Source organism: Mytilus galloprovincialis, chromosome 14, assembly GCF_965363235.1.
Source record: "Mytilus galloprovincialis chromosome 14, xbMytGall1.hap1.1, whole genome shotgun sequence".
In the NCBI taxonomy this organism is placed as follows: domain Eukaryota; kingdom Metazoa; phylum Mollusca; class Bivalvia; order Mytilida; family Mytilidae; genus Mytilus; species Mytilus galloprovincialis.
In genome coordinates this window covers 13,051,731-13,072,802 of record NC_134851.1, presented here as the reverse complement: position 1 = coordinate 13,072,802, position 21,072 = coordinate 13,051,731, and the positions used below count along the sequence as shown (strand labels likewise).

At 33.5% G+C, this 21,072-nt stretch overlaps 1 protein-coding gene across 3 annotated transcripts in view; it reads right to left on the bottom strand.

Annotated features, from left to right (window-relative positions):
• The window catches only part of LOC143059101 (uncharacterized), a 28,289-nt gene extending 8,648 nt beyond the window's left edge, over positions 1–19,641 (bottom strand). Inside the window, exons 1-3 of one of the 3 annotated variants that reach the window (XR_012973384.1) lie at positions 19,116–19,641; positions 913–1,068; positions 323–362 (exon numbers count right to left, since the gene is read on the bottom strand). Coding sequence is in view for 2 of the 3 variants with exons in the window: in XM_076232590.1 (XP_076088705.1) it covers positions 913–1,068; positions 19,116–19,582 (623 nt within the window). In the remaining variant the exon portion in view is untranslated. The remainder of the gene's footprint in view (positions 1–322; positions 363–912; positions 1,069–19,115) is intronic. The other 2 variants (XM_076232590.1, XM_076232589.1) reach the window with 2 other exon arrangements.
• Between the last annotated feature and the right edge of the window lie 1,431 nt (positions 19,642–21,072).

The following is a 21,072-nucleotide window of genomic DNA, read 5'->3' as shown; positions in this document are numbered from 1 at the left end:
CAAGGGCAAATAAAATGTCAAAAGTTGGCAGTTGATGATTAAAATGGCGTAGAAAGATTCTACAAATCATAAAAACACATTATAAGTTTCATGATATGTCTTCAACTTAGTATTCTGCACCATCTCCAACACCAGAGTGATCTCATAAATCCAGCATGGCTGAATCAATAAAACCACTGCAAGCAAAACGCATTTTTATTGTGCCATTCTTATTCTTATCTGGTGTCTATTTGAAAGCAGAAGTCATTGATATCATCTTTCACTGTGGATAGACAGGATAATGTTCCATGTCTTGGGCATTCGTCTTTACCAAACAGAATACCTTTATTTCCTCCAGATGTCGTTTGATCTGTTTTAGAATCCTGCAACCAAAACCAGACGTCTTTAATCATGTTTTCAAAAATTAAATTGCCATAAAAGTTATTGCCTTTACTGAGGACATATTATTGCTAAAAGTTTTGAGATGTTCTGGTGTTTTAAAGTGGACACGCTTTGCAAATAATAATAATTGAACACGTTTGGATCATTTAGGATTTTGAGGACACGTTTGGGCATTGTTGGGGAGATTTACACTTTTGGAAGTGTTACATATATCATGTCTGTCTGAATTTCTAAATTATAAAGAAATAACATTTTCATTCCACTAATTAAGCTTGCTCATGTTGTTTCATTTCTTGTTGTAGCAAGATGTTGGTAAGGAATCTTACTGCTATTCTCAATTTAAAAAAATATCTTACTGGTTTTACATGTATGTACATGTATTGTAACACAATAGTCCAGCACCCTGAAAAGTCAGTCCTCATTCTGCAGTATGTTAAGGTTAAGCACAAAGTGGTTAAAGTGACAGTCTTGTCAATAGTCATGATAGTAATGGTCAAAATTTATTTTCACCATATTTTTTAAAGAATTTACCTTCCCTTTAGGTTACACATTCTGCAAAACTTCTCCAGCATTGTTGTGAACCTCATTTCTTCCACTGTTCTAGAAGTCAACAACAAATCATAAAGTATTTCTTTTAGGTCATTTTGAAAGTCATGTCTTCCAGCTTCAGTATGATGTATCAAAACTCTGAAAAAAAAATCCCAATTATTTATATAAGAACTGGACACTGATTAGAGGTGCATAGAATCTGCTGTCGATTTGGAAACTTGTTCTATAATCTATTATTAAGTCAGACTTGGTGTCTATTTGAGTCGTACCTGTACATATATGCAAAATCAAATAAATGGGGAATATGTCCATGGGACACAGATGATGCCCCCGCTAGCATATCATATAAAGTTATAAAGGGCAGGGTTTCCCCGAGTCAATTATTTTTTTCGCCAACTTACATAAATATATTTTTCGTTTAAAATTTTCCTTCTTTCTAACCCCCCCCCCCCCCCATTTACTTTTTAAAAGATACTGTAAAAATAGCAATATAGAAATCCTAATTTTGACTTCTGGGACACAAGATTCATCTTCAAAAGTTTATCGGATATATATTTCCCTTCCATTTGAAGGATAAAGACTAAAGGCAGAGACTTTTCTTACTTTTCAACAGGTTTGGAACAACCCTCCAAATGTGGGATATCCCTTAAATAAGGGACTGTCCCTCAGACAAGGGATCATTTTGCTGTTGTAGAAAGGTAAAAAGAAAAATTTAGCTTTTTTTTAACTTAAAAGGGGAAAAAATCATTATATTTGGAACAACTTTTCTTAAAGAGGGGTCCACTTATTTTTAAAAATAAAGAAGATACATGTATAAGTCCAGAAATATTACAAAATTCTTGGACATGTTTTGATCATATAATACCAGATAGTTGTATAGTTCTTTGGGAAAAATTTCTTCAAATGATATGAATATGTGCCCTTTTGTACTAAGAAGTGGTTTTTACAACAAAAATTTTTTTTTTTATCACTTGAAATTGATCCCTGATTTAAGGGATAGTCATTACATTGAAGGGTTACTTATTTGAGGGGTTGTTCCCAACCTGTTGAATATATTTCTTCATAACGACAGTTTTCTTTTCCGGACCATCGTAAATGAAAAAGTTGAGACGTAAAAATATGCTTGAAACACGTGCTTCGCCAAAACGAAAAATAAATAAGATGGATGAAATCAAATCATTATATATATTTCTTTCGCCAAATTCTTTCGCAAATGATGAATTTTAATCGCCACAATTTTTATTTTTTTGCAAAATGCGAAAATGGTGAACGCCAGCGGTAACCTTGAAAGGGACATAACTGAAGAACAGTAAAAGTGACGCTACTCAAATTTGTACTTGATCTGAGTTTTGTGGTTATATGTATTGTGTATAAGTTTTATAACATTTCGTTGAGGCAAACTGAAGGTAGAGAACGGAAACAAAAAATTCAGCAATTATTCCATTTGTAAAGGGGCATAACTCTAGAACAGTAAAAGTGACACCACCAAAATTCAAACTTCATCTGTATTTTGTGGTATTAAGCATTGTGTATAAGTTTCATAACATTTGGTTGAGGCTAACTTTAGTTAGAGATCAAATGGAAATGAAAACTAGTATTTTTTCCATTTGTAAAGGGGCATAACTCTAGAACAGTAAAAGTGACACTACCAAAACTCAAACTTGATCTGTGTTTTGTGGTAATAAGCATTGTTAATAAGTTTCATAACATTTGGTTGAGGCAACCTAAACTAGATTTGATTTGATTTTTGGTGTTTTAACGCCACTTTTAAGCACCGCTTTTGGGCCAATTTTTATTGATGGAGGGAGCCGGAGTGCCAGGAGAAAACCACCGACCTGTGATAGGAAAACTGACAATCCTAGTCAATTTAGATTGGAGTCGAGTGCACCCGCACAAGCGGGGTTTGAACTCACAACCTCAGTGTTGACTGGCTAGTGATTACAGTAGTAACTACTTAGACCACTCGGCCACTGAGGCCCCTCCTAAACTAGAGAACGGGAATGAAAAATTCAGCAATTTTTCCATTTGTAAAGGGGCATAACTCTAGAACGGTTTGAGTGACGCCACTAAAATTTAAACTTGATCTGTGTTTTGTGGTAATAAGCCTTTTGTAGAAGTTTTATAACATTTGGTTGAGGCAAACTAAAGTTAGAGGACGGAAACCAACTTTGGGACATAAGCCAAAATATTTATCAAATGGAATTTATTTTAATATGTTGCATTAGAATGCAGATATCTGTATTGTATTTCGTTGCTAGGTAAACTCAATTTGTGACAGTCAAATCTACGTTTCACGAAGGCCAAGCTTAAAATACAATACAGATATCTCCCAATTACAGATATTTTAATTTTAATGAGGGCCGGTAAATAATGAAAACTTATAAATGTAAATAAAATGCTCCGCTGGGTGCAGCTTGATCCGACCACAGAGGTCGAACCCTGAACAGTTGGGGCAAGTATGGACACAACATTCAAGCTTGATACAGCACTGAATTTGGATTGTGATTAAATATTTGACACAGCATAGGTTTCTGACACAGAATGAATGTGGTCTAAGAACTTAAAAATATTTTTAATTTACCTATTCAAACCATATATCATTATTATTTGCTTTTATATATGAATCAAAAATAACCAATTTAAAATGGAAAATTTTAAAGAAAAATAATGGAAAAAAAGGAAAAAATAAATCCCTCCCCCAAATTTTTTGAACCCCCTTATGATTCATCACCCCTAAACTCAATCCCAGCCTTCCCTTTGTGGTATGGTACATTGCAGTACAATTTCAGAGAGATCCATATATACACTTGAACACAAGTTATTGTCTGGAAACTAGAAAAATGCTTGTTTTTAGGCCCCTTTTTGGCCCCATATTCCTAAATGTTCCGGGCAATTACCCCCAAAACTCAAACCAAGCTTTCCCTTTGTGATATGGAACCTTGTAGTACAATTTCATAAAGATCCATACACTTACGCACAAGTTATTGTCCTAAAACTAGAAAAATGCTTGTTTTTTGCCCCTTTTTTGCCCCCAATTCCTAAAATTTTGAGGCAATTACCCCCAAAATCAATCCCAGCCTTCCCTTTGTGGTATGGTACATTGAAGTACAATTTCAGAGAGATCCATACACTTGAACACAAGTTATTGTCTGGAAACTAGAAAAATGCTTATTTTTGGCCCCTTATTCCTAAACGTTGATGGCAATTACCCCCAAACTCATTTTCAGCTTTCCCTTTGTGATATGGAACCTTGTAGTACAATGTCAGAAAGATCCAATTTTACACTTACACACAAGTTATTGTCATGAAACTAGAAAAATGCTTGTTTTTTGCCCCTTTTTTGGCCCCTAATTCCTAAAATTTTGAGGCAATTACCCCCATAATCAATCCCAGCATTCCCTTTGTGATATGGAACCTTGTGGTACAATGTCAGAGAGATCCATACACTAACACACAAGTTATGTCTGTAAGTTTTTTGTCCCCTTTTTGACCCCTAATTCCTTAACTGTTGGTACCATTATCCCCAAAATCAATCCCAACCTTTCTGTTGTGGTATTGAACCTTATGGGCTATTTAAAAAAAAATGATGACTTCCCTTTAAACCTTTGTCAGTCTCTTGTATGATACTATATCTGTAATGTTTTTAGGTCAGATAATGTATTATGATTAGTTGGTCCTAACTACCAAAGATAATAGCAGTATGTGCTCTGTTTCAAAAATATTGTCCAAAATTGTACCACAAAATGTCAGGAGTGTAACGCTTTTAGTGTGACATTTAGAAGAAAGCATGTGCATTCATTGATGATATAGAATAAATAAGGGCAGATACAATACCAAACAATATCTTTCATCCAACTATTATATCTTGACTATGATTTCTTGTTCAATTCTTTCATATATTTACATTTTTATGAGCCTCAAAAGGTAAGTCAAATAAGTTTGTGTAAAAAAAAAAATGTTAGTAAAAGTCAATATGCTGCCAGAAAATGTCTTTGTAGGTGAAATAACATGTTTCTGTACATCTTGCACGGTTTATTTTTTTTGTTTAGTATCATAGCTTGGCACCGGTGCATCCAGTTGACCCTGAAGTTCTACTACTGGAATATTATGGTTACAATAAGAGACTACCCAGGTCTGTCAGGAGTGTAACAACTGGGTTAAGATGTATTTTTTTTAGAAACAGTGTTGTTATAGTTGTTGTTTTTTCTTGAATTTCAGTGAACATTACCTGTTACAGTTTATCAGTAACAAACATGCCATTATTATGGCCTTCATTGCTTTTGTATGCTCAATACTTCAATGTCAGGAGTGTAACACAAAAAAATGCCTTATTTCAATCTTATTAGCAAAGGTAAGTGATTGGAAGAAAAACAAGCTGACAATTATTATAAAATGACATTACTACACCTCAGCTTAACACAGAATACAAGTCTACATCATTACTTTTGAAATTTTTGAACTAAAATTGCAATTGAACTAGCTTGTTTAAATGTGTTACAGTCCTGACATACAAGTATTGAGCATAAACAAGCAATAAAGGCCATAATAATGGCATGTTTGTTACTGAAAATATGCAACAGATGGTGTTCACACTCAAATTCCAGAAAAGAAAACCAATAATAACAACATTGTTTCTATAAAAAATAACATGAATGTTACACTTAAAACATTTTAAAGCGTTACACTCCTGACATTTTTGGGTACATTTTTGGACAATTTTTAATATACAGAGCACATACTGCTACCATCTTTGGTAGTACGAACAAACTTATCATAATACATTATCTGACATAAAAACAGCATATATATAGTATCAAACAAGAGACTGAACAAGGTTTAAAGGAAAGACATATCTTTTTTTTTAAATAGACAATTAGCAAAATTTGTAAATATGTAAGAAGTATATAATTTTTTTTAACCTGTTCTTAATTTGCACTAAAATAATATGTGAAATATAAAGACTCTACATGATTTCAGGTCAGATTCAGGTTAAAATATGGTAGCAATAAATTATGGTCAGGAGTGTAACATTTGTTACACTCCTGACAAGTTTCTGATGTAGCTTATCTATAACAAAATTCAACATGATTCTTTATTAAAATAATTGTAACATCTTTACAATGTAATGAGAAAGCCGATCTGTCTTGTAAAAGTGATTTTTCTGCACACTATTCACCAAAGATTCTTAAAAATTAAAGTGTAATTCTCATTAAACATGTTAAAAGTTTGCTCTTTGTTCAGAAATTAAAAAAATATGTAATCAAATATCTAATAAATTTAGTTATTTGTGAGATTGTAAATTTAAAATAGATATCATTACTGATTTTCTAAACATTTCATTGAAAAACAGTCTTACAGTTACTGAAAAAATATGTCAGGAGTGTAACAAAAGGATAAAAAACACATGTTTGTATTTTTTAAATGAAGAAAACTTAGAATTGACTGAAGCAATTGTTGTGAAATTTTCAGAGGATGTAATTAGATCACATATGTTTGCTTCCTTATACTTTTTATATAAAATTAAAGCTTTTGCAAAGAGATGTAAAAACTTTTGAAATAAGATATTAAAGAATACACTAAAAATCGGTGAAATTTACATAATTAAAAAAAAAAACTGTTTATAAGTAAAAAAAAATTGCAGGAAAATCATTTAGTACCTTTATTGCAACAAACAAAAAACTTACATTGATATTTATATTCTTATTTATGTTTGTCAGTTGATATTATTATTTTGTTGTTTCCTTTGAAAAGTGGATGAATTCTTATGAGTAAAATGTTGTTAAAATTTTTGTTTTTATTATTTTGCATTAACCCTTGGTAGTTTTGTAAACTTGAATGTCTCTGGATTAAAGAAAAATGATAGAAAAAAGATAAGCAATGACTTAATTTTTACCATGTTTGTCACACTTTAATTGGCATCATTTTTTTTGAAATAGCCCTTATGGTAAAATTTCATAGAGATCCATTCACTTAAACTAAAGTTAGAGTGCGAAAACCAATGTGTCTTCGGACGATGACGACAACGACGACGACGCCAATGTCATACCAATATACGACCACAAAATTTTTTTTGCGGTCGTATAAAAATGGAAAAAAAATGATAACATTTGTCATTTCCATGTGTAAGGGCAATAACTCCCATAAGAAGTTGTCTGACAGTTTTACAGCTGTGAGGTTTAATTATGCATACAAATTTTCCAAAATGCTAAAATTATCACTGATACCTTTATCTTACATTCATTTAGAGTATTTTCCTGAAGAAATAACTGTGAAGAACTTCTTAAAAGCAATCGTGCTTTGAAAACGTACACAGATTTATCATTTAACATATCCGTCTCTGGTCCATGTTTTACCATTGTCAAGTCAACATCCAGTATTAGAAAAATGTGATTTTTAAAATATAAAGCAAAGTTGTTGAGAACATAATATCTGTCACCATGATGGTGACGATTTGTCTCGGTGCTGAAGTGTCTAGAATGCTGCAAACTTGACACATTCAGTCAGGGGTACTACTTGTACAAGTTATTATTATCCACCCCTAGTTGATCCGGCCCTATAATAAAATAATAATGAATAATTAACTTCGGCGGATTTGGTGACATATCTGAATCAGTATAAATGGAATTTGTAAAAAGTATCCATGAATAGTGACAGCAGGTAAGTGAAGGATGCCTATTAAATATTAATTACCTTTAGCATGTTTAGAGAAACATTCAGATGAATTATTTTAAATCGATACAAAAATGAGTAATCAGTGTGATTTGTACAATTTGTTAAGCAGCATCGATATCAGTATATGAATATTACGAAAGCCGAGAAGGATCATTCAAAATTCAAAATTCAAAATTCAAATTTCAAAATTCAAAATTCAAAATTCAAAATTCAAAACTCAAAACTCAAAAATAAATATTGCGAAATCATAACACGTGTTTCCGGTATGAAGAACTGTCATCCTGACACCTTTTAGACAGTTCTACCCTAGAACAGTTTTAGACAGTTCTACCTAGAACTGACCAAAGTTTTAGACAGGTCTACGACTAGAACAGTTCTACGACTAGAACAGTTCTACGGCTAGAACAGTTCTACGACTAAAACAGTTCTACGATTAGAACTGATTTGGTCAGTGCTACTGCTAGAACTGATTTAGTCAGTTCTATTCATAGCAAAGCTTTAAGAACTCTTTGTCTTAAATATAGATAAGTCAAAAGAATATAAAATATTTTGCGTGTGGCTTTATCAACGATAGTTATAACACTGAATGGTGACCAGTGAGATGTCATAACTGCAGTGACGTCATTTAGAACTGTTCTACAATCCTGACAGGTTTGGTCAGTTCTACGGCTTGAACAGTTTTTGACAGTTCTGCTGACAGTTCTACGGTTAGAACTGATTTTGTAATTTCTGCTGACAGTTCTACGACTAGAACTGATTTTGGACATGCAGTTCTACCTAGAACAGTTTTAGATAGTTCTACCCTAGAACTGATCCTGGCAGTTTTACTTAGAACAGTTCTAGGGTAGAACTGTTCTAGGTAGATATGTTTTAGAACAGTCTAGAACAGTTCTTTGACAGATTATTCTAAGAGTTCTAATGAGAGGTTAGACGTGATCTCCACTGTATAACGGCAATAACTTTAATAAACAAGAACACTTTTAATTTGTTGTTTGACACTTTTTATTAACATCTTGAAAGCTTCAGAGCAAAAGCTGATGACCAAATATTTACACAAAATAGACTGACACGACCGCAAGATAAATTAGATTAAAGCTAGATTCACACTGCTGATCAGATCAATTCTATACCCGATTACTCCAATTTCCACGATCAAGCTTAACCAATTTTTTGATCGGGCCTGTTTGCATTTGAAATTTCTACCCGACTGCTACCAGACCGTAAAAGACTCAAACTCGACCTTTAACGACTCCTTCACGACTTCCTCACGACTGATCATGGAATCCAGCCACTAATTCAATATATTTTCGATGATCCCGACAAATTTACGATCCTTACATGATCTTTACTCGACTTTCTCGACTAAGTACCCGGTCACGTCCACTTGTATTTTGTCCATCTGATGAGTTAAGCCTTTTTCAACTGATTGTTATAGTTCGTTCTTATGTTGTACTGTTATACCACTGTCCCAGGTTAGGGGGAGTGTTGGGATACCGCTTACATGTTTAACCCCGCCACATTATTTATGTATGTGCCTGTCCCAAGTCAGCAGCCTGTAATTCAGTGGTTGTCGTTTGTTTATGTGTTACATATTTGTTTTTCGTTAATATTTTTTTATATAGATAAGGCCGTTAGTTTTCTCGTTTGAATTGTTTTACATTGTCATATCGGGGCTTTTTATAGCTGACTATGCGGTATGGGCTTTGCTCATTGTTGAAGGCCGTACGGTGACCTATAGTTCTTAAATTCTGTGTTATTTTGGTCTCTTGTGGACAGTTGTCTCATTGGCAATCATACCACATCGTCTTTTTTATAAATCAACAATACTCGATCTCAACACGATCCTGACCAGACCAGATCGACATGATCGTATAATAGTATTGGTCGCAAAAATAATCGGTATTGGTCGGTCGAGAACATATTCAGTATAAAACGTGCAATGAATAAAATGTCTTATTTTCGAGCCCGCCACAATAGAGGAACTTGTCCGTCTCATCGCCCGACAGTCCGTACGCTGTATAACTCCAACCAATAGTATATAAAACTTATATGCAATGCTTTGGACCACAAAACACAGAAAAAATTAATCTGGGTTGTGTCAATTTTTCCGTTCTTTCGTTATGCCCCTTTAGAAATGAAAAAAATAGTCGAATTTTTTGTTTCCATTTTCTAAGTTATGTTTGTCTCAACAAAATGTTATGAAAATTACAAAATACTTATAACCCCAAAACTCAGATCAAGTTGGAATAGCGGGTCATCATACATTTATGTGTCCCGTGGACTAAACTTGAATTGTGGCGAAAAAAATGAACATGAAGCAACGACGACTAGAAATATGTGTGAGGCTTCAGTTAGCTGACACGTCGATTCTTGTTCGAGAGGCCTGAGAGACAGTTGCGGGATGTTTTCTTTTGTTTCTTGTAGAAAAAAATGCCTTAATTTGACAAAAGGTTTCTGAGAGAACTGAAAATTGTAATGCAGCAAAATAAATTCTTCACAAAGCACAATATGAATGAAACAAGAGATTCTGAAGAGCTTGTGTCGCTCACCTTGTTTTTTGGTTTTGGAAATCATGTAAAATAAGGTGAAAATCATAACAAATAGTACAAGATACCCATATAACGATTAAGACCAAGTTTGGTTTAATTTGGCCTAATAGTTAAATTAATAGTAGGTCATTCATGCAGTGTAGTCTTACATTAGTTACTGTAGACCACTTATCATTATTTAAATAAGTGTTCAAGTTGTGACCATTTGAAATTGTTTTTTTTATCATTTTCAAATGGACTTCTATACAGAAAACCCCTATGTTTATTTTCGTCCTGAATATGCATGAAATATTTGCCACTGGACGTTAATAATCAAATAATCAATCGATTTTTAGCCATGGCGGCAATGTTGGTTGGATGGCAGGATCATCGGATACATTTTTTAATCAAGATACCCTACTGAAAATGGTGGCTAAGTTTAATTCTATGTGGCCCAGTTGATTGAGTGAAGAAGATTTTTTGTAAAAGTTTGCAAAATTTACAAAAAATTGTTAACAATTCAGTATAAAGGGCAATATCTCCTTAGGGGTCAATTGACCATTTTGGCTATGTTGCCTATTTGTTGATCTTACTTTGCTGAGCATTATTGCTGTTTACAGTTTATCTCTATCTATAATAATATTCAAGATAAACCAATAAGGCAAATTGTCCTTACAATTACCAATTCAGGGACAGCAACCCAACTACGGGTTGTCTGATTTGTCTGGAAATTTCAAGCAATATTTATCAAAAAATGTTTGACACCCAACAAAGGAAGTGAAGGGTTCCAAATCAACCAAGGCTAGGAATGAGTCTGAAATGACAACGAATTTATGAATGGCGGTCAACAAATGGAGACATAAAGGCCACACCCAGCAGGCAGGTTGCAGTCGTGCCTTGAAAAAAGTATTCAATATATCAGTCCGGCGAAACAGACACTCTGGTCAGATATGGGATTTGCATTCAAACCGTGAAACCAGCCCCCCCCCCCCCCAAAAAAAAATACGCCGTTGTTTATTCATCATGTTCATTTATTGCTAGAAATGTTTTTTTCTAATAGCCAAAAAAAAACCCAAAAAAACCGGACAAGATTATTGTTTTCAATGCAAATATATACCGCAAGAATCTTTGTTTAAGGCAAAACTCAGACTGCCTCCGTAAATCAAATGGTTCTTACCTTAGAATCAAAATCTATCTGGAGCTTACTGACTGGAGATCAATATTCAGCTATGTTATTAATAGACTGGGGCGTGTGGGGTTAAACATTGTTTTCGTAGGTAAATAATATTAACGTGAAACTTTTTTCACGAGATTGTAATAGAGTATTACTTTCTGTTTAGTGAAATTGTGAAATAGAAGTCTATATGTTCTTGCTAAATCCTTTGTCGGTTTGAAGGTGTCATGCTTTTTATCCTCAGCCTAAGCAATGTGTTACTGTAATTTGAATTTCAAAATGACTTGAGTAACTCTTTTTTCTCGACGCACGGGTCAACTCCACCGTAGCAAATCACATGACTTTGACATAATCCATAATATATTACAGTAAATACGAGCGAAAAATATCTTTATAAGTAAAGAATTGTCGCATGAAAATTAGATACACGCACGGGAAATCGCAAAGTTCACGGAGTCTAGTCTGATTAATCATTGTACAAAAAACAAAAGTGCAAACAAAAGGGGGGCTACGCCCTCTACGCCCCCTCTGGATCCGCCACTGCAAGCATAAATTTATAGGAAAGAAATGCTGTAACAGAAAGGAGATGTCATGAGAAACGACCTTGAAATAACTAATTGAAAGAAATACATTCAATGTTGTAACGTGACCGAGGGGAGGAACGACACCGACACAGACGGACAGACATAATCATACTATGGCACAACAATACGACAATGTATCCTATGGTTATTCCCATGAACTAAATAATACGTTATTTGTTCCTTCACAAATTTACATTACTTGCATTGACAAACTTAACTACAAAGTTTAAACATATAAACTTTAAAAACCAAGTCCTTCAGTATTTATACTGATTAAAATTTTAAACAATCAAGGAAAATTCTCACAGTCGTGACAGTACTACAACTTCTAGTATGTTGACCAACTGACCTTTATCATAGAGTTTAATTACTTTCTCTTTAGACAAAACAAATAGGCATAACTAATTTTATTACCCTACACCCCAAAACATCGTTACTTGTCTTAATTAATCTGACAGTTCAACTTTAACTGCAGATAATAAAACTAATCATTTGTCAAATAAGCCTTGCGTCATTAATTTTCTATGTACACAAATAAACAGTTATAAAGCAAATGAGTAAGAGGTAAATATTTACAAAACATAAATATTTCAATACCGTTTTTCATCCTATTTTTTTTTTTGTGTAATTGCAACAAAATTGTTGGCTAATTTTCTTTAGCCTTTTTCTAATTATTATTCATTACTTCAATCAATAAATTAGTATACATTTCTAAACATTATAATAAACACTATAACATCTTAAGGTAGCACTACAGTCTAACGATGATTTTTTGAAGATATTTTTTTATCACATAATTTTGAAGTAAGAATTATTCTGGGCAGTTTGTAAAAATCCCAAAGTCATTTTCATATCACAACAGGGAGAAAATTGATATTGAACTTATGTAAATAAAAGCACATGGTAATTAATCTAAATATATAGGCATTTGGGAGGGGCTAATATGTCAATCATCTGTTGATACCAGTGTCCAGCTGTTAATCCCTGACCACAAGATAAATATTGTAGTCTTATATTATTGTTTTGCAACAAAAACTGTTTATATAACATGGAAGTGAACAAAGAAAAAGAAAAAATCTAAGAGGAAAAAATCTACATAAAATGAAATAAAATTAATATGGTAAAGAATGGGAAAGTATTTTTGAAAGCCTCTGACTGTCTGTATAAATATCTTCTCTTTGGTCTTATTCATTTAAATACAGTTTTATGCATTTTAACTAATTTTCAGTTTATGTGTAATTTGTCAGTTCCATTAAATTGAAAATAAAAAACATGTGGAAAGTGGATTTTCAAGAAGGTCTAACTCTTGATCTTTTTATGAACATGTTTTTTGATTAACACTTTTAATGTTCTAGCTTATTTCAGACAGTTTATTTCTTTTTTTAAAATTCAAATGAAAGTTATTCTTTATATATAGAGAATAATGATGTTAAACATTGATTATATACAGCTGGTCAATGAGGTTATTCTCTTATCTTAGACTGTCTGGAAAGAGGCGGATCTTTGTCTATATTTAATTACTACATCACAGATGTTGGTCAAATCTGTGACGTCAAACTCCCGCCAAATGCCAAGTTAGTGTTGGACAGTTCACATATAATGCAAAATTTACAGCATTAGAGCATCAAAGACACAAAGTGTGTGGTTCTATTGATATAGTAATGGTATCAGAACACTCCTGGGGTGTTCCCAGTGGAATTTTTGTATTTATATTGTCTTTATGGGGGTTCTAAGGGGGAAATTCAGTTTTTAGGTCATTTCTCAGAACAATTTTTCATGAGAATTGTAAGGAAAAAATGAAAATAGAAACTTAATGATTACCCCCTTTGGCCTGACTTTGATATATATGATTAAAGGATGTATTTTCTACAATACCGTGTCCCAGTTTATGGATAATTTGTTTCTAAATGAATTTATAGGTCTTCAAAGATGAAAGGTGAAATGAGGTTTGGAACCCAGCAGTTAAATCAATATATCTTCTTACTGGAGGAATATATCAAAAATCTAAGACACGGTTTTGTTGATTGTATATGGTTGATTAAAGGGATGAAAACAGATTTTTACTACCATTTGACATGAATGTGCCATTTTCATCCAAGTTGGAAGACCACTTTTTGGGCAATTAATGAGCTATATTTTGAAATTAATCAAACAAAAAATAAATTTATATATAGATTAAGAAAGAGTTATGTTTCAGCTTTAAAATGAGTTAAAGATTTTAAAAATCCATTGAGTAGTTTTGTAGAAATTAACCTTTAAAGACTGTTGATTGGAGTCAGAAAATTTTGACTGTAGTGCTACCTTAACCAGCAGCCATCCTTCACCGAGGTAAGTCGAGGCACAGAGACCACGTGACAAAGAAACGGCGGGAATCGGAATCGGAATTCTTGATGTTTTGAATTATGAATTATGAATTTTGAATTTTGAATTTTGAATTTTGAATTTTGAATGATCCTTCTCGGCTTTCGTAGAATATGAATTTATTTTCCATGATAACTCAGAATACAATTGGGAAAAGTTTATATTCAATTCCGACACATAGAAGAGATAAATAGATATTTACAATCCACTGGAACACATAATAATGTAATTACCATAATGATCATTAGTCTATACATTTGTAATTGGTTTGTTTATTCAACAATTGTCTGATGATCGTGAACCAAAGTAAGGCTGGTCGTAATCACTTAATTCAATTAAAATCATAGCTATTAAAATTTACTAAGAGCTAATTTCCTAATTCTTGTAGAGTAAAACTTTGGTGGCTTGCTTGCTTTGTTTGTATAAACTTTTAACTCAAGCTTTGACATCTTCAAACAATATATATAGGCATAGTTAAACCTGTATATATTATATTTACATTTAATTGGACGTTATCCCAATAAAATTGTACAATATATATACAAACAAAGCAAGTAAGTAAGCTAACCTGAAAGTCTTGCTCTACATGCATTAGGAAATTAGCTCTAAATAAACAATTCACAGGGCCGTAACTAGGCCTTGGGAACAGACGATGCAGGGGTTTGGGAGCCGCCGATTGAGGCCCCCTGGCCGAAAATTGTAACATTATGGTTCGAAATATATCTTGTTACCTCCGTTGTTTGTATCATATTTATCGTTTTTGTTTCATATTTACCATATTAAGAACTGTAATAGTCTACCAGAGCCGGTTGACAGATATTTGCCTCGAATTTTGTACCATCAATTATATAAAATTTACAGTAGGTTATATGTCTGATAGTAGAAAATGCGGGACAAGTGTGTGTGGTCAACGCTTCATTAAAAATAACACACATTTTCAATGACACTTTAATAAAGCGCAAAGAGTGGAACCTAGTCACTGTCTGTGAATGCTAGTTTGACCTTTCTTGTGCCACTATGATCCCATCGTCTGACTACTTTCTTTGAATTGAATAATTAATTTTTTTTGCTAATTCTATAAACATGATAAATGCATGTGTGTATTGCTGTGTGTTTGTTTTTCTTACATTGGCTAGAGGTATAGGGGAGGGTTGAGATATCAAAAGACATGTTTAACTTTTAGTTCATTTATAGTATGACGTCCATTATCACTGAACTACATTGTAGTACACATTATTGTTTAGGGGCCAGCTGAAGCACGCCTCCGGATTCGGGATTTTCTCGCTGTACTGAAGACCCATTGGTGGCCTTCGGCTGTTTTCTGCTCTTCGGTCGGGTTGTTGTCTCTTTGACACATTCCACATTTCCATTCTCAATTTTATTACACCCGATTCAATAATGATACAAATTAAATACTCTCTAGTCACCTTTACCATGGTTAATTGTGCGACCGTCTTTATTTCACAAGCCCAAAGTATTCCCACAATCATGACAATACTCCATGGAAATTCAAAGTATCAAGCAATCAAATTGTCATTCTGCCAAGGTCTTGTCTTGTCCAATTAACATTTGAATGGAATAATCACATAACTTGCTCTCTATATATAGCTAAAAGAAAGCCTACTTCATGTACTTGCCGTTAACCCAAACAAATCTTCCATCCATCCAAAATAAATGTTTTGTTTTCGAATAGCAGCCAGGTTTGTAGCAAAACATTTGAAAATGCCTCAAATCTTCATTTTATTTGAAAGAGAACTACATACAAATTGTGGGGTGTTTAGGTATTCATGTGTGATCTGTGAATGCTTCTTTAACAAGAGGCTCTCAAGAGCCTGAATCGCTCATCTGGTAAACAATGCCTTATTGAACATATTGAACCATGCCAGGCAAACATGTACAGCTAACAATTCTTCAATATTACAAATGTATATGACTTATTGTTTATAAATAAAGAAAATGAGACCAAAACACAAACACTTAAAACTTAGCAATGGACTGTGAAAATGAGGTCAAGTTCAAATAAAACCTGCGTAACCGACATATAGATCATAAAATATTTTCATACACCAAATATAGTTGACCTAATGCATAAAGTATTAAAAAAACACTGCAAAATTTCCTTAAAATTACCAATTAAGTGGCAGCAACCCAACAATGGTTTGTTTGATTCGTCTGAAAATTTCAGGGCTGATAGATCTTGACCTAATGAACATTTTTACCCCATGTCAGATTTGCTCTAAATGCTTTCATTTTTGAGAAATAAGCCAAAAACTGCATTTGACCCCTATGTTCTATTTAAAGTAAGGGCGGCCATGTTTTTTGACGGATCAAAAATCGAAGCACACACTTTGTGCAGGATAATCTAAGGAACTACCATGCTAAGTTTCATCCAAATCCATTCAGTAGTTTCAGAGGAGAACATTTTTTAAAGTTAGCAAATATGATGAACAAATTGTGAAAAATTGTCATTAAAGGACATTTACCCCTTAAGGGGTCAATTGACAATTTTGGTCATATTAACCTATTTGTAGATCTTACTTTGCTGATCATTTTTGCTGTTTACAGTTTATCTTCATCTATAATAATATTCAAGATAATGACAAAAAACTGCAAAATTTCCATAAAATTACCAATTAAGTGGCAGCAACCCAACAATGGTTTGTTTGATTCATCTGAAAATTTCTGGGCTGATAGATCTTGATTTAATGAACATTTTTACCCCATGTCAGATTTGCTCTAAATGCTTCCGTTTTTGAGATATAAGCCAAAAACTGCATTTGACCCCTATGTTCTATTTTAAGTAACGGCGGCCATGTTTTTTGACGGATCAAAAATCGAAGCACACACTTTGTGCAGGATAATCTAAGGAACAATCATTTTAAGTTTCATTCAAATCCATTCAGTAGTTTCAGAGGAGAAGATGTTTGAAAAATTGTTAACGACGACGACGACGACGACGGACGCCAAGTGATGAGAAAAGCTCACATGGCCTTTTAGGCCAGGTGAGCTAATAATATTGACCGAGCAAGGTGAAGAATTCGAACTATTTTAATTTTGATTTACTTTGCGAACTGATAATGTTGGAAATATCCATTATCAATAATTCATTTTCACGGGAAATAAATAATTACAGAACCAAATGCCGGTTTACTGGCGATGGTAATCAGATACAGAGATATTGATACCTTACGTTGAAATAAAAGTACAGAAGCTGCATGTCAACATAAATTACTATTCGAAGTATGCATTACTTAATTCTTGATGTTAAAATGCAAGGAAGTGTTCTACCCTCTGCATGCATGCCTAACTTTCTCCATTTTCTTTTTTTCCCTTATTATTTTTTTTGCCAGCAATTGCCTCGTCTGCCTCATTGTAGTTACGGCCCTGATTCAAGGTCTTTATAGTTGGATCTTTTATTAGAAGTTCTAATAACGTTTGTCAGGACCTCAGCAGGAATATCAACTCTTCCTGCTGCTTTTCGAAGATAAGCATGAAATACATGTACAGCTTTTAAGACTTCTTCTTATATCTATCTATAATAATATTCAAGATAATAACAAAAAACTGCAAAATTTTGTTAAAACTACCAATTTGGTGGCAGAAACCCAACAATGGGTTGCTCGATTCGTCTGATAATTTCAGGGCCGATAGATCTTGACCAATTGAACAATTTAACCCCATGTCAGATTTGCTCTAAAAGCTTTAGTTTTTAAGATATAAGCTAAAAACTGCATTTGACCCCTATGTTCTATTTGTAGCCATGGTGGCCATGTTTGACGATGGATCAAAACTTCAGAGTTTCAGAGAAGATTTTTGAAATAGTTTATGACAACAGACGACGACAGACGCCAAGTGATGGCATAAGCTCACATAAGGCCCTTTGGGCTCCGGTGAGCTAAAAAGGGAGACAATGCCCTTTAATATAAGGCAAAATAATAAAAAAAATCTTAAAGATCCATTATCTTTAATAAATATGTACAATGATGTATAGAAAAGTTTGACACAAGCTTTCTGTTTTTTTGGTGTTTTTTTTTCGATTTTAAAGACTGAAAATAAAATATATTGACTCTGAAATTAAAATTTTGGGTTATATATTAAAACCACTATATACTCATGATACTGCACAGACTGTAAACCCATTGACAAGGATGATGGTGTCTAAGTAACTGCAATTCAGAATACCGAACATGTTGAATGAGGGCATTTTTTTAAAGAAAATACTTTTAACCATGCTATTGACATTCTGATCTTTATCTATAATCATATTTTTTACTTTTCTTTATTTTCTGTTTTTTATATTTTTGGTTTATTTTTCTATTTCAACAATTTCTTTATCATATTGGCTTGAATTTTTTTATTTTGTTCATCTAAAGTTCCTTTCTTAGTCATGTTAGTGGTCCATTTATAAACATGATAAAACATCATTTCCTTAAGTTCTAGTTCGTTAATATATGATCATGATGATAAACCTGTCATCCATACATGTTTACTACGCATGGACGGACTTACCGGACAACCGCACTTCTGTCAAAACAGAGGTGACCCATTTGTCTGATTGATTTTCAAATCATTTCAGATATATGATTGCGGAAATAAGATAATAAAAAATGTACGTAACATTGAGTTTTCGGTGAATAGATTCAAATCAAATTTGATGCAATTTTTATATAATAAAGAAGAAATATACACGATCAAAGCCTTAGATGGGCGGAGTTACCAGACTGCATCGTATCTTCATTTTTATTCCCTATAAATATTTTTTTATATTGGGGCGGATCGACTAAGGGCCCGATTGACATGAAAGCTACAAAAAGTACCTGACTGACATTGCAGTAGTGAATGAAAAGATGCTAATTTTAATTTTACCTGGAACTACTACCCACAGTTTTCATCAACTCTTCATCTGAATCAGCATCAACTTTGGGAAGAAAGTTTTCAACAAGATATTTTCTAACTTTAACATGATTTTCCTGTTCAAGTTCTTTGACACTTGTGTCAAATGTCAAGTTAGCATTCAAATAATCCATCATCTTGATTAAATCTGCATCGAGGGGTGGTAAATCTGCATTTATATTTGAAAACATGTCGAAAAATTCATCAATGCTCTTCGTGGATGAAGGTTCGATCCAGTTCCAATTAATCTGAAGATTTTCTAGTTCGCTCATCGTCCAATCACTTGTTTCACGCGGAATGTAACTACTCAGTGCAGTTAATTTCTTCTGCTTATCGCTTGATGTGGAATAATAATCGCCATCTGATCTATTTGTCCACAGTGGATCATCTTCTGAATTTGAGCGGTGCCGTTTACGTTTAGGTTTCGAGGATGACGCCATGTTATGCCGAGGATAATTGTTCTCAACTCGGACTACCAGATATCTCGGCCCAAAACAAACTCGGCCTATTACAAAGTCGGCTTCACAAACTTGGTCTATAACAGACTCAAACTATCACAAACTCGGACTGCTAAAAAGATATAAGTATGATAAACGAAATAAGTATTATTTTATTTGAAATTAACTATCAGTACTTTATTTGAAATGAAGTTACTGTAATGGGTTAAAGTGAGGGTACCCAAATTGCACCCATTTCAACAGTTATTCACCTACACTGCCAGTGAAACTGAGAGCCTGTGTTATATTGTGTATTACCAACATGTGGTCTCACATTTCCCATTTGTCTTTGACAGTTTATAATTGGATGTGAACCATTACAGCTTAAACACAAATGGCTATAAAAGCAAGGTGTTTTCCAACAGCTTCCCTCATAGTTATAACTATAGCATTTGTTCCCATGACCACTACTGTCTTGAATATTACTATTAGATACATTTAAGGACACATTTGAGATAGTATTCACTGGTTGCATATATAACAACCAAAGCTCATTGTCTGTATTACTCCATAAACTGGATGGTTCATGAGCTTTTCTTAGTCTATATTGCTCATCGTAATTTTTCCAACCCATACCTTGGTTTCTTTGAGCCCCAAGGCGTATTGTGTGCATGTATTTTAACAATTCCTTAAATCGGTTTACGTGCACAGCACAATAAAATTTAATATAAATAAAAATGATGAATTTAAGCATCTGTCCACTTTTCAATATTTGTAATTTTTGATTGTTGAGAAATGGGTTGTAAAATGAATTCCCCTTGAGCCCATGTCAACTTTTGTTTGTAATAACCCGTGTTGACTGAATTATTTAATAGACAAGCTAAATCTATGAATTCCCCTTTAAATATTTTTTCTTTAATTGACTATGTTACATTTATGCCTAGATTCTCATGAACACTTTCAATTCTATTGGGAATTTGTACATAATCATTATTGGTCACATTACCTGTTTGTGACAAAAACTGTGTGTTATCAAGATGGCTGGGGATCTATTGCTCGTCTTGGTTGCCATGGTAACATGTCCGGAATGTGGACGGAGTTGTCCTGATTGCTAGAAAATGTTGGCATCGACATTCTTGTCGTTGATACTGTTGCAGTTGTTGGTATGGCAGCGCCGTCATGTCCAGAAGTTGTATAAATAGCCTCAGGCCTTGTAACCGTCATAGATGATTGTACTGACGCCCGTGACGAAACTCCCTTCGACACCACCGGGGTCCTTCTTACTCCAGCTCTCGCTGATGCTGTTCGCTTCCTGGTACCTCTTCTCAATATACTGAAACTCACAATTAGATTTATTTATTCATTTATTTTTATTATAAAATTTATTTCTTTACTTATTTCAAATTATTCGTTTTGTTTGTGGGTGTAACCAAAAGTCTTTAATCAATGACAATATATATTAAAGCTGTAGCCGTTCAAACGATGTATTATCG